We start from the raw sequence: 12,722 nt of genomic DNA on the forward strand, positions 1-12,722 counted from the left end.
TGGCCCCGTTTCTCGCTGCTGCTTCCGGCGCGTGTGCGAGTCCCTTTTTTGTCAAATTCTTTAATTCCTTTCCCGCTGTGGACACGTTTAGTTGCCGAGGACACTTCTCCAACGTCGTCCCCCTCCGCCCCCCCACTGACGTTCGATGACATATTACACAAGCTAAACAAAACGCGGGTACCTCCAAAACGACCGCCGCCCTTGCCTGAAGCCATAACAAGCGCGGCCAGGCAGCGATCTCGCGACCTGTTCATCAGGACAACATATACAAAAACCAACCTTGAACATCGCCCCCGCCTGTAAATTCCTTGCGACCAAATCCCTCTCGACTTGCGACACTCCGCAGCCATCCTCACGTCCCTAATTCGACCCAACCCAACTCGACCCAACTCAACCCAAGCGAACCGAAGACCCCGAAGCCAAATCGCCGTCGCAATCGCAATCATGGCCTCCTTCATGGTCGACCTCTGGGAGGGCATCTTCACCCCCGGCCCCACGCCCACCCTCCTCAAGGCCACCAACGCCTCCTTCGCCGCCCTCCAGCTCGTCCTCTTCCTCCTCCTGCTCGCCACCTACAGCGTCCACTTCGTCGTCCTGACCATCCTCTGCGCCGGCCTGTGGTGGAGCGTCAACTGGTTCGCCACCGAACTGTACGCCGTCCAGGCCCGCGAGCGCGAGGAGGAGGCCAAGCGTAAGGAGAAGGAGGGGGAGAAGCAACGGCAGTCGGACGCCGATGATGATACCGAGACCGAGGTCGAGTCCGCCGACCCGGCCAAGAAGCCCGTTCCTGGTCCGGTCCCCGTCCCGGCTGCCCCGGTTGATGCGGGTCTGGAACCGATCGATCCCCGGGGCGAGGTGACGCACCGTCCTGGACCGGGGACCCAGTCGAGCGCCAGCACCGAGGACGAGTGGGAGAAGGTTTCGGAGAATGAGAATGACAAGGATAAATAGACAACGGATCTATGGAGCCGCCACTGCCACTGCCATGGCCATACGATGATAGTGGACGAACTGCGACGAGGAGGATGTTGAGGATACCCCCTAGCGACACATTTTTTTGGTTCTTGTACATGAGACAGCGTGAACATATTTTTATTCCCCCAAGTTTCGAGGTGATCATTTTTGTCTGTCGCTTTGTTGTCATTACCTGTCTTCCTCTATGAGTCCCTCTCATGAAGCATGCGAGATCAGTTCCCGTCCCGCGGGTCCCTCTTTGACGTTTGTCCGGCTTATACGACCCATTTCTACCCTTTGAACGAGCGGATATGTACCAGCGCCCCGTTTAACCCAATAAACCCAAATCCGTAACTTCCATATTCCCTCCCATTTCTTATCATACATGGCCATACATACCGTGTCTTACAAAACTCTCAGTTTGCGCGTCATGTACGCCGCAACAAGTGTGCTCATAGCCCCGATGAACAAGCACACCGAGATGGGGTTTGGTCCCTCAGAGTCAGGCTGTTTCCCATCTCCTGCCGGCTCAGAGTTCTTGCCGGGCTCTAGGATAGCGAAGACAATGCTAGCGATAAAAGTGCCGATAAACTGCGGCAGCGTGGTGTAGATATTGAGGATACCAAAGTAGATGCCAGACAACTCCCCGGTGGATGCTGTGGCTGACAAGTCATTATCTGTCCCATGCTCCAGACGCAAAGGGGCGTCGTCAGACTCGAGGTCCGGCAACTCGATATCTTCATCATGGGATATGCGACGGTAGGTAGCGCCATCCGCACTGCCACTGAGCTTATTGACTTCAACACCAAGAAAAGCGACAGGGGCCCACATGGCGAGCGTCCAGGGACTGGGATATTGATTAGTATACGTAGCGAGCAACGAGATGATGACGAGTCTTACATTCCACAAAGGCACACCAGCACAGTCGCAAAACGGAAACTGGTCGCAAAGGGTGCAAGCGCCATGGCACCAGAAAACATTAGATGTCCCAACATCCAAGCTGTCAGCAGGTCTGGTTTGACCTTGGTGAAGCGCTCTAGGAATCTGGCAATGGCTTGTGGTGGCCGTTGAGTGAAGGGTTTGTCTTCAGGCGACTTAACCAGGAACGGCAAGATCCAAGCACCGCCGAAGGTAATCATGGAGTAGATGACGAGAGAGGTGCTGCCGATGCGACCGATGTCGCCAAGCGTGTCCTTGGACTGCTTCGCATCGGCGGGGACGTCGTAGCGAAAGTAGGTCTCACCAATCCACGTGGTACTGTAGAAGAGGAAGGGGAACCAGCCGATCCAAGCCCAGAATTGAGCCCAGCAGATGGCCTGGATGCGAGGCGGGAGGTGCAAAAGGGTCGAATATATCTGACGGAAAACCGTGAAGCGGCCCTGGTGTTGGTTGGGCTTGGATGATACAAGCACTCGTTCCGTAACGGCCGAGCAGGTGACAGCCGTCGATGCGAGGATAGTGATGCTCGCGATGATGCTGAGCTGCTTGAACTGGGTGTCACCAAGCGTCGTGCCGAACATCTGAACTAGGTCGAGAGCACCGGCGCCATAACCGATCACATGGCCCACAGCGGACATCCGACTTGCTGGATACCACTAGTTAGTTGATAGTCGATCTTGGATCGAGCCAGTTCACCTACCCCATGCTGCACCCGATTGTTGCTTCTCGATGGGCAGTGTATCGACTATCAGGCTCCTGGAACATGAAGTGACTAGGCTTCTATTAACATGACGCTGGTCAAACCGTAGGAGCTGGTCCCTCCATTGTGTACCTACCCGCATTGATGGCAAAGTCTACGATGTATATGGCTATCACGGCCAGAACAATGGTTGGCATCCTGGCCGCCTTGTCATCGTGGATGAACCACCCAACAATCTCGCGTGTGAAGCCCAGTATCAGAAGGCTGACAGCTACAACGACGGCGCCGATAACCATGAGGGGCCGTCGACGACCCCATTTCGACTTGCTCTCGTCGGCGATGACACCTACAATGGGCTGGACGATCAGGCCTGACAAGGGGCCAGCAATCCAGACGAGGGAGGTATTGCTCTTGGTGAGCCCGAGGTCGAGCAGGTATGGAGTGCAGTCTGACGTAGACTTAGCTTAGCAAGTGCGTTCGAGGGGACGAGGGGATAGGGGTGAGCAAGCAAGTACGAACATGTCATTTCTATGCCCCATGTGAAGCTATCAGTGAGGCGGTTAGCTGGACAGCTCCTATGGACGCGGATGGATGTGGAATGAGACTCGACGGCGGTTGACATGACATGACAGGGCCGACGAGCTGGAGTAGTTCACAACGTACGTGATGCCAATGGTGACAAATGTCAAGAGCACCATGCGCACCCCCTCGGAGCTGCCCTTGATGGCGGGTTGTCCCGCCCAGCTGGCCATGTTGGCCGGGTTGTAGTGGTCGTAGCCGAAGGTGTCGCTGTCGTCGTGATGGCGTCTGTCGCGGGGCGTCTCGAAGTCTTGATCAGTCAAGGAATGAAGACCATTCGCGTCGGCGCTGGATGACGACGGGGTTCGCAGCGCCGGGGAGGATCCGCGAGACGAGGCTGGCACGTCAATGGACAGGGAGTGCGACAAGGCAGCGGACAAGGGTGACGGCGATGGTGACGGCGACGGCAAGGCGGAGGGCGGGAGGGCGGCGGAGACGGAGACGAAGGACGAGGAGGCCGACGACCCCGAGACGGGAGTTGGGCGGCCGGAGGAGGCGGACACCGAGACGGCGTCGGGGGCGAGGAAGCGCGAGCTCTGGCCGTTTCGCTGATGATGTTGGCGAGCGGTGGTGGTCTCGGACGGCGCTGCGGTGCTATGACGACGATGCTGTGGGAGCGACGAGCTTGTCGCAGCCATGTCGGGTTGGGTGGGTCATGGAATTGTGCTATGTACGCGAATGGGTCGGTAGGGTCGGTAATTGGGATTTCGTCGGATGCATAAGAAAATGCTTTGTTAGTTGAAGCTGCATTCGCTTGTGGTGGAGAGGAGTTGACTAGGGAGGGAGTCGACTGGGGAGGGATAGGGATGCACGAAACACACGTACCTTCCCTCACCAATACGAGTCGGATGATGACAGCAAGCAAGCACGACTCATTCGTCCGTTTCTGGTTTGGTGTGGGGGCCGCAAGTCCCGTCCGGTCCCACGTTTTACTGCCACATTAGCTTGTGCTCTCAGATCCGGGGTCGTGAACGAGCTAGTACGACTTCTGTATAATAGTCCGAATATAAGGCCATGGAATTTATCCACTTCTTGCCGATCCCTACAGTAGACTAATCGAACTGCATTCTTTCACTGTTCACTATTGCTTTACACTTATGTTCTTCCAGATTGACCTTATAGCATGACACAGGAGAGCCAGGTGGGCCGAAGATTAAGCATAGGCCCGAGAGGTTCTAAGTTGCTGTGGCTCGGCACCTTGATATAATAATACATACGTATTACCAAGAGCCAAGAGTTAATTACGGACCACTTCTCGTCGAGCTTTCTCAACATGGATACTTTTCAGTGGAGAACGCCATGTTGAAGATGGAGATAGTACCACATCGCCAAATTTTAGCTTCATAGATGGCTCGTCGTTGACTACTCAGCCCCCGCTTTACGTCACTCACGATAGATCCACATCATAGGTATGATCAAATCATTTTGGTCTGGTATCTTCGTCTTTCACCCCGATTCCATTTCCTCCTACTGTACTTTGGCTAGGTCCTGATGCTAGCCCTGCCCGCTGCTTTTCTTTGCTCGTTTGGCCCTAACATCCGAAATCTTACATACGTGCATGGTATTTTGTTCTCAACGCCGAGCACCCTCCTTCATCTCCCCATCTCTCAAATCCCCAGGGGCTTTCCATCCCTTCTTTCCTCTCCAGATAGCTCCTGATTGCACCCTCGGAGGGTGAGGAGATAGGAAAAAAGTGTCAAACAAATGAAAAGCCTAATTAAGCAAGAGAAATGAAGAAAGAGCACAAAAACCGAGCAAGTCAAAATGTGATAAAAAGGCAAGGTGAAGAGAAAAAGAAGAAGAAGAAAAGAAGAAGAAAAAAAGTAGAAAAAGAAGTGATGAAGGGAACAAAGAAGTCTGGAAAATTCATTGCTGAAACCTCATTTCCCTTGCATCTTGAATCGCAAGTCCGTGGAAAAAACGCCTCCCCCTTCTTGAGCCCTGGTACATATCCTCTTTGATGCATTATAAAGTGTCATCGGGTAATTAATCCATTCCCTGGTTTGCTCCTTGCGCGCCAACGCCCTTGCCCAGGTCTTATTGCTTTTATGCATCTGCTAGCTTTGCAAAGTGTTTCGACCAGATCCACCCTACTTGGTCAGCTGGGTCATCCTGGTTCTTTGCCAGCCATAGCTCGCCTTTCTCGGCGATGACATCAAATATCTGCACCCCGCTAGTTAGTACATTATAACCCATTGAGCGCCTTTGAACCATGTCCACTCACCTCGCCAGCCTGATAAATCAGGTAAGGGTAGCCGGCCTCATGCTTGGTGGCAACAATGTTGAACTCGAAGAGTGAGGCGGCTAGCCAGAGCACATTGTATCCATCTGCTGCTGGCGCACGCTCTCGAGACGATGCCCGAGATGACCGTTGACTCTCCTCCGGACCATCTGGCAATGGTAGTGCGGAGTGGAAGATGCCCGAAAATCTGCGGTTGCTCTCATGGGCTGGAGTGTTGGAGCTGTACGTCGTGCTTGAATCCCGTATGTGCGGTTGGGGCGCCGACTCCGTGCTTTGTCTTGGAATGCCGCCAGAATCGAAGCTTCGCCCTGTGCTGGGCCTTGTCGAGGCAGCCATTGACCGGGTGCTTCCTGGAACATCTGGTGACAATGGTGAAACTGCACCCGGCTGCTGACCGCCAATGCCCGAGTAGAAGTCACGAGAATAGTAGTGGTGTGGACTGGGAATCGTTCCTGCGCCGGCGCTGGCTGGGGACATCGCAAACGAGCCGCTATGACGCTTGAAATCGGGAGCTGGGAGGCTGGGTGCCTGATCGCCATTGATCGAGAGCCCCCTGCCCCGTGAATCGCTTTCCGACGGACGTGATCGAACCTTGAGCGAGGATGCTTCGTCCATGCTGCGCGTCGTCGACTGTGACATTCTGCCCCTGTACGCAGGGTTCAAGATACCAATGTTGGCGATTTGCTCCTGCGCGTAAGGATGGTCCCGTTGGAACGTGGTCACGATCTCCTTGAGGTCGGGAATATCGGGGCAGTCGTTGAGAACTGCCTTCATCTTCTCTTTCCAGATGCTATACCAGTTGACCTGGATGTTTACAAAGTTTCCCAGACAGATATTGCCGATCTTCTCTGTTAGGGCGGACAGCTTTGGAAGTTCCTTCTTGAGAGTGTCGTTGAGGGCGTCGTACTGCTCGACCAGCTCATTGAGCTTGGCATCGGGGGTCTTGCCCCCACGCTTTAGCTGTTCATATCGCTCGTAGTCCAAACGGCGCTTTTGCCGCTTCTTCATGGCCAGAGATGGGTTGCCGTATGCCTTGATTACCAGTTCGAATGGCTCGATGACGTGTTTTCGGACTTGTGATAACTGTGGGAATTAGCTAGGATTCATTTTAACCTTCGAAAATGCTCATCTTACGTGATCCTCAAGGGCGACCTTCTCCAGATCCCGAATCGAGATGTTGAATTGAACCCACTTGGACTCAAGTTCGGGGTAGCTTCCGGGTTGAAATCTCATGACCAATTCGATCGACGATTGATATTGAAGGAATTCGTGGACGTAGGCAGACACCTGTCTTGTGTAGAACTCGACGTCTCGCAGAACGACTTGTAATCGCAGGTAGTCATCTCCAAACTTCTCGTTTAGCTTTGCATATTCTGCGTCCTCGGCTGGTCGGTTACCCGATGCTTGAAGCTTGTCGACTCGCTTTCCGAAAGCGCGGGCGAAGCCAGCCTTGACATCAGACTCCTTTCGTTTCCTACCAACAATCTGACCAACGAGTTCAAAGTTTTTCTTGGTTTTGTTGATCTCGATGATTGCCGTCTCGAGGATGTCCTTGGCTTCAAGTAGAGCCTGTCGGTCAGGGTGATCATTCGGCGTGTGCTGTAGTAGAGTGATGATAAGGTTTGGGTACTTCGTGATGCGCTGCATCGGCTTGATTAGCAGTGAATCCAAATCCCAGGCAGCTGTCAGGTCCTTTGCAACCTCGTTGCACTCGTTGAGCCACACTTGGACCGTGGGGTCTTGCTGAATTTGGATGAGGGTTTTGGCAGCGTGGTCGCTGTTCCTCAGGAACCCTTCGTGCGCCAGCTTCATCTTCTCCATGTTCTTCTGGAAAACGGGCCCAATCGAGGTGCATCGGTCCTTGCCATCATCAATATCAGACCCATTGACCTGACCTGGCTCGGACATGAACGAGCCCTCCCTTGACAGAGCCGAACGTCGACTTTGCGGTGCATAAACGCTGGAAACAGCTTCCTTGATCTGTGACAAGAAGTAGGTGTGGAATTCGATAATCTCGTCGGTATTTCGGAAAATGAGCTTGACCGTCTTGTCGTCCAACTTGGGGCAAGCCTCCGCCGTCCCTTTGTAGATTTCCTCGACAATATTCATGTCCCTCACAAAGACCGCCTCAGTGTCGAGCAGTTCCTTGATGACGTTGCGGCGCTGCATCAGACGGTGTCGCTCCTTTCCAGTAGGTCCATTTTTGGCCTGTGCATCCAACTTCGGATCACTCTCTGTAGCTGCGGTGCTGGCGAAAAATTGGTCCTGTGTCGCCAGGGAAGCGGTCTCCATGGACTGGGGGGTTGACATCATGTGCATGTAATCTTCAGAGCCGCGCTCGGAGCCAATGAATGTGCTTCCATTCTGTGATTGCTCATAGAACACGCCCGATGTTCGTTGTGAGTTACACGCGGAACCAGAAACGGGAGTGGGAACCGGCGGTGGTTCGTGATTCGGTGACGGGACTTGGGAGGAGGAGAAGCTTTTGCTTGCTCTTTGAGAAAGGTAGGGGATAGAAAACCCAGACCCAGTGTCAAGCTCGGGCAATTGATGACCCAGAAACGATGATCGAGTCGACTCCACCGATGGACGAGGATCGAACTGGCTGGGGGGGTATGCCTCCTGGACTCGGGAAGCTGGTCGGCTTTGGCTGTGAATCGACCTGGTCTCGAAAATGGTTACATGGCCGTGCGAAGCGGGGTCATCTTCATCAAAGTCTGGCAATGCAGGCGATCTGCCAGCATCGGAAACTTCCGGGCTTTCGATTGTGAAATCCGTCCAGGCCGACTGCTGGCTGGTTCTATCAACTCCAGATATTGACGGCACCATGAGATTCACTGTAGACTCTGGTCGTTGATGGTCATATGCGGGGTAATCCAGGTCGTCCATCGTGCCAGCTTCCGAGGACTCGCACGTGGATGCCCTGTGAGATGAAATTTGGTCATCGAAATGGGATTCAGATCGACACTCCTCCGTTCTGTTGTGATCATCGGTCTCTTCGGTGCAAGCATCGGTCATCGCGTCGTCATCATAGTGGTGAATGTGCTGCCCGCTGGCACCAGGATGGTCAGACACTGATTGACAATCAGATTCATAATCGGGTTCCATGCGAGGAAACGGTATCGTGTCTTCGGTTCCGCTTTCTGGTCGCACATCGTCCGGTGGAGGCAAAACAGTAATGGTGGCTTCAAAAGGTGACAAAGCCTCGCGTTGAGCTTCATGGTGTACCTGTTCCTGGCGAACTTCTTCAGGACGAATTTTCTCATGGTCAACTTCCTCGAGCGGAAGTTCTTCATGATGCGCTTCATGTTGAACTTCGTGTTGAATCCCGTGTTGAGCATCATGCTGAATTTCGTGGTCCATATCCAGATCGTCAGTGAATGCTCCAGGAATCACAGGTGACGGAGCTGGCTCATGTGACTCTTGCACCGTGTCTTGGCTCGTTTGCGGCAGATCTGGCGAATCAGGCTCATCCTGGAATGGATATTGATATTCTATTCGGGTACGTGGTGGACTCGATGGTTGTGGACTCGGCGGTTTGATGATTGTGATGGGGACTTCCACGGGAGACAGGGCCTGCACCGGTGGGGTAGTTTGAGCCTCGTTGTCAAACTCGGTTGTCTCTGACGCTAGTGATATGGCAGTCCTAGGCCTTTCCACGGTGGTCGCAGGGGGGCTGATTGGAGGGAAGCTTCCAGGAACGCCAAGTGTCGGAGAGTCGACACTTTGTGTAGTTAGCGGGGCAAGAGGCACGGGCTTCGGATCCGTGAAGATCATGAGTGCAGCCGGGGGTAGAGCGGCGGCGATGTCGGAAGCCAACATAGAAGGATCTTCTACAGCGGGTGATGGTGGTTCCTCCGTACTATCCGTTATGGGCTCGAATGCGTTCTCGTTACTGGTATGGTCATACGAGGTATCCAGGTCAGCTACATTATCCGGAATAGCTGGCACAGGTGGAATGCCTGGTACATCGACCACCGCCGGTTCTGAAGTTGGTGTCGTGGGGGAGGTGGCGGCAATGGCAACGGCGGCAGCGGAAGCCTTTGCCCTCGCAGCCGCCTCCATGTCCTTGCGACGTCGATCCGCGGCTTTCTGCCGTGCCTCGAGGGCCTGGCTTTCGCGGATAGACTTACTATACGCGAGGCGAATGTCCTCTCTTCGCTTCTCAAAGTCAATGGGACCGACAGAAATTTTTCGCCGTCGGGTGGTGGATTCCGCAATCCTCGAGGGCGGACGCGAAAGCGTATTGGGAGATCTGGCCCTTTCTATCGCCTTCATCCGGGAACTCGCCGTGCTGGCAAGAGAAACTGGTTGACGCGGACGGGAGCTCCTCAATGTCGGGGAAAGCTTGGGAAGAGGGGCAATTATATTGGCTTGGAGCCGTGCGTTAGTAGTTGGCGTAACCAGTGCTCGAGGAGCTGGTTTTCGACCGCCGGGTGTTTGCGTCGGCGTCTTCGCTCGGGAAGTCGGGGTTTTCGCTCGAGTCGTGTGTGCGCCTGCCCTGGAGGCCCGCCCATTCGTATGGGGCCGTTTGACTGTAGATGGAGAGTTGGATCGGGTGGACGAGTGGCTTGGGGTCGGGCTGCTGAGTGTCCTCACGGATAGTGGGAGCTTGGAGGAGCCGCTCGTGGTGGTGGGTTTTCGGGTAGCTTGCTTGCGAGCAACGGGCAGAGCGGAGTGTGACCTGGGGACATCACTCTGTGAACGTGCGTGACCCTTGTGGGCAGGCTCCGGCTGAGGCTGCCCTTCGACGCTGTCCACGTTGCCGTTGAGGCTCCGATACCAGCTGGCGGGAGAAGAGGGTTCGACATCGGGGTCGGATAGACTTCGTTGGTGGGTCCAGGGATTGGAAATACTGGATTCTGATGTCCTGCGTGGTCGAGATGCTTCAATTCCATACCCCGCGGTCAAGGCATCGTGTTGCTCGGGCAAGACTTCACCAAATAGCAGACCCTGCGAGCGCGAGGAAGTGGGGGAGGAAGGAGTCGGTTGAGTTGGCTGTGGTGGGGACTTCGGGGCGAGGCTGGTCATTGACCTAGATGCATTTGGCTTCCCGCTAACAGCACTTCGAGGCTTCCCGATGCGGCTGGCAAAGGATTGAGAATTATTTGACACCTGGTCCTCGGCGACAAATTTTGATCTTTGCGAACGAAGCGACGAGGACGAAGGAGATGCAGTATTTGACGTGCCGGTGCGGCCACGCAGGGTTGAGTAAGACGTTGCACCGTTTCGCGGCTGTGTGCTGGCAGCGGCATCTCGCCTGGACCTTGCTGCAGCACCCAACGACATAGGAGCACGAGGGATGGACGATACACTAGCGCCATTCTGGTCGAAGCGCTTCTTGAGGTCCATCACGCTGGGATGGGCACCGCCAGGCTTGTAGCCAGCAGCGGTCGGCCTGCTGTCGACTGGATTCGAGGCGGACCGTATTGCCGTCCGGTTCGGGGACACGACGGGATGCCTGGGGGTCGTACCATCACCGTTGGAGCGCAACGACGGTCGAGGAGAGGAAGCGGCGGCCATGGGGAGTGTGTCGGGATTGTTGTTGAGATGGAGTGCCCGGTAGCTCTTGTAGAAGTCGTCGGGATTCACGGGGGTAAAGGCATGGTGGGCGTTGGAGGAGACAGAGTCCAGGTTGGCGGCGGCGTAGGACGCAGGGAAATGGGCGCCAGGGTCGTCGATGTCGAGGTGCTGAGCGATGGAGAGATTGAGGTGGTGCTGATCGGGTCGAGGGAGATGGCCGTGGTGGTGACGGAGGGCGGGATCGTGGGTGCGGTCTTGTGGGTGGTGGGTGTCGTAGACGCGGTCGTGGTCGAAGATGCGGTCGTGATCGGAAAGCTGATAGTCAGGGAGAGGATGCGGGAGTCGATGTCGCTGGGAGTGGTGCTGGAGGTTGTGGTGAGGCTCGACATGGGCTCCTCGTGCTGGGCCCGAGTCGGCGGCGTGGAAGTCAGCGTGGAGGTCCGCCTGGAGGCCCGCTGGGAGGCCCGCCTGAAGGTCCATGTCCATGCCGTTGTCCATGGTGGCCTGAGCATCGGTCAGGCTCGTCGAGCGGAGCGACTGGTTGGGGGACTAGAGACCCATGCAGCGAGCATCGATGCGCTGGCGTTGGCGTGGGTGTTGATGGTGTGGGTGTGAGAGCTGGCGTTGGCGTTGGCAGACACGGTGACGGGACGGTGCGGTATGGGACGGTGACAGGACCTCTTGTGGACCAGAGACCAAGGAAAGCCCGAGGGAGGGATGAAGAAGGTGAGTGGAGAGGCTTGCCCGCGGGCCGGCTGTCACTGGGGCCCTGGGCAACGAGGGGGATGCTGGCAGCGAGCACAGGGAACCCGTAGCGGGCTGGATTCAATGGAGCACCGAACAATTAGGTATTGTTGGACGATGGGATAGGGTAGGATGGGATCGGATGGGATTTCCAACCGTCACAACAAGCATAAGCCCCAGGCCCAACCAACACAACCAGAACAGGCACAGCTTTCAGGGAGAGCGAGCCCAAACTTTGGGCCGTTTCTTCGCGGTGCCTGTGCAGTGGACAAGCGTGCGCGCGGTGGAGAGCAAACGCTGCCGCACCTTACTGCATTTGTCCATCCCGTCTCTTCCATCGCCCTCCCTCAGGTACCGTCCCTGTCCAGAACGCACCCAATTCCAGTGCAGAGAGCTGCGCGAGGTACATCAGCCCAGGCACAAGCGTGCAGCCAACTTGCTCCCTCGGCTTGCAGCTGCAGTTGGGGGCCGGTGGATCGCAACCCGTGGCGGCCTACGATGGCCCTACAGTACATGCTTCAGTGGTAGGGATAGGGAATTCGCCCCCCTCACCCCCTGTAGATTTAGTGCCGGAGGAACGCAGCATTTCGCGAGACGTAGCGACGTCCTGATCAGATGCAGGCAGGCGTATCTCACCACCGGAACGGTCAGGGTGATGTGCTCTGATGTCCTGTACCTGAAGCAAGGCACAACCAGACCGGGTGCTTGCCAAGCTGGGTAAAGCGTTGTGCGATGAGGGTGGGTGAGGGTGTGGTTGCGCTGAGTGTGGTCGGTCACTTATTACTCCTGTTTGGTGGCATTTAAGAGAAGCCGAGAGCAGCGCCCTGGAACAGCGCCCTGGAACAGCGCCTTCGGCCAGCGCCCTTTGGGCTGCCGCCTTGGAGTTTGGTCACTTGGTGCGTTCCTCCCATTAGACGAGGGAACCCCATGGGAGCCCCTGTGGGCTGGAATGCGGGAGGGTTTGCCATGCGTTTTAGCGAGTGGAATGCAATGTTGGTCTTAAACACCGCATTGGCCAACACAGCAAACTCAGAGGCAACC

At 55.6% G+C, this 12,722-nt stretch overlaps 3 protein-coding genes across 3 annotated transcripts; 1 reads left to right on the top strand and 2 right to left on the bottom strand.

Annotated features, from left to right (window-relative positions):
* Positions 1 to 444: 444 nt before the first annotated feature.
* On the top strand, positions 445 to 951 carry BGZ61DRAFT_470511 (ER protein Pkr1-domain-containing protein; the record flags this gene model as incomplete). The annotated part of the gene is made up of 1 exon (XM_046248086.1): positions 445 to 951. One exon carries the CDS (start codon positions 445 to 447, stop codon positions 949 to 951), a length of 507 nt encoding a protein of 168 aa, XP_046111808.1.
* A 408-nt stretch (positions 952 to 1,359) lies between these two features.
* Positions 1,360 to 3,345, bottom strand: BGZ61DRAFT_339017 (major facilitator superfamily domain-containing protein; the record flags this gene model as incomplete). Its single annotated transcript, XM_046239188.1, has 6 exons — positions 1,360 to 1,801; positions 1,855 to 2,539; positions 2,594 to 2,665; positions 2,730 to 3,041; positions 3,113 to 3,138; positions 3,257 to 3,345. 6 exons carry the CDS (start codon positions 3,343 to 3,345, stop codon positions 1,360 to 1,362), a joined length of 1,626 nt encoding a protein of 541 aa, XP_046111809.1.
* Positions 3,346 to 5,245: 1,900 nt separating this feature from the next.
* Positions 5,246 to 6,500, bottom strand: BGZ61DRAFT_7369 (uncharacterized protein). The gene has a single exon (XM_046257029.1). The coding sequence runs from the start codon at positions 6,420 to 6,422 to the stop codon at positions 5,358 to 5,360; it is 1,065 nt and encodes a 354-aa protein (XP_046111810.1). The 5' UTR covers positions 6,423 to 6,500; the 3' UTR covers positions 5,246 to 5,357.
* Between the last annotated feature and the right edge of the window lie 6,222 nt (positions 6,501 to 12,722).

Source organism: Ilyonectria robusta (assembly GCF_021365365.1).
Source record: "Ilyonectria robusta strain PMI_751 chromosome Unknown BGZ61scaffold_1, whole genome shotgun sequence".
Lineage (NCBI taxonomy): Eukaryota > Fungi > Ascomycota > Sordariomycetes > Hypocreales > Nectriaceae > Ilyonectria > Ilyonectria robusta.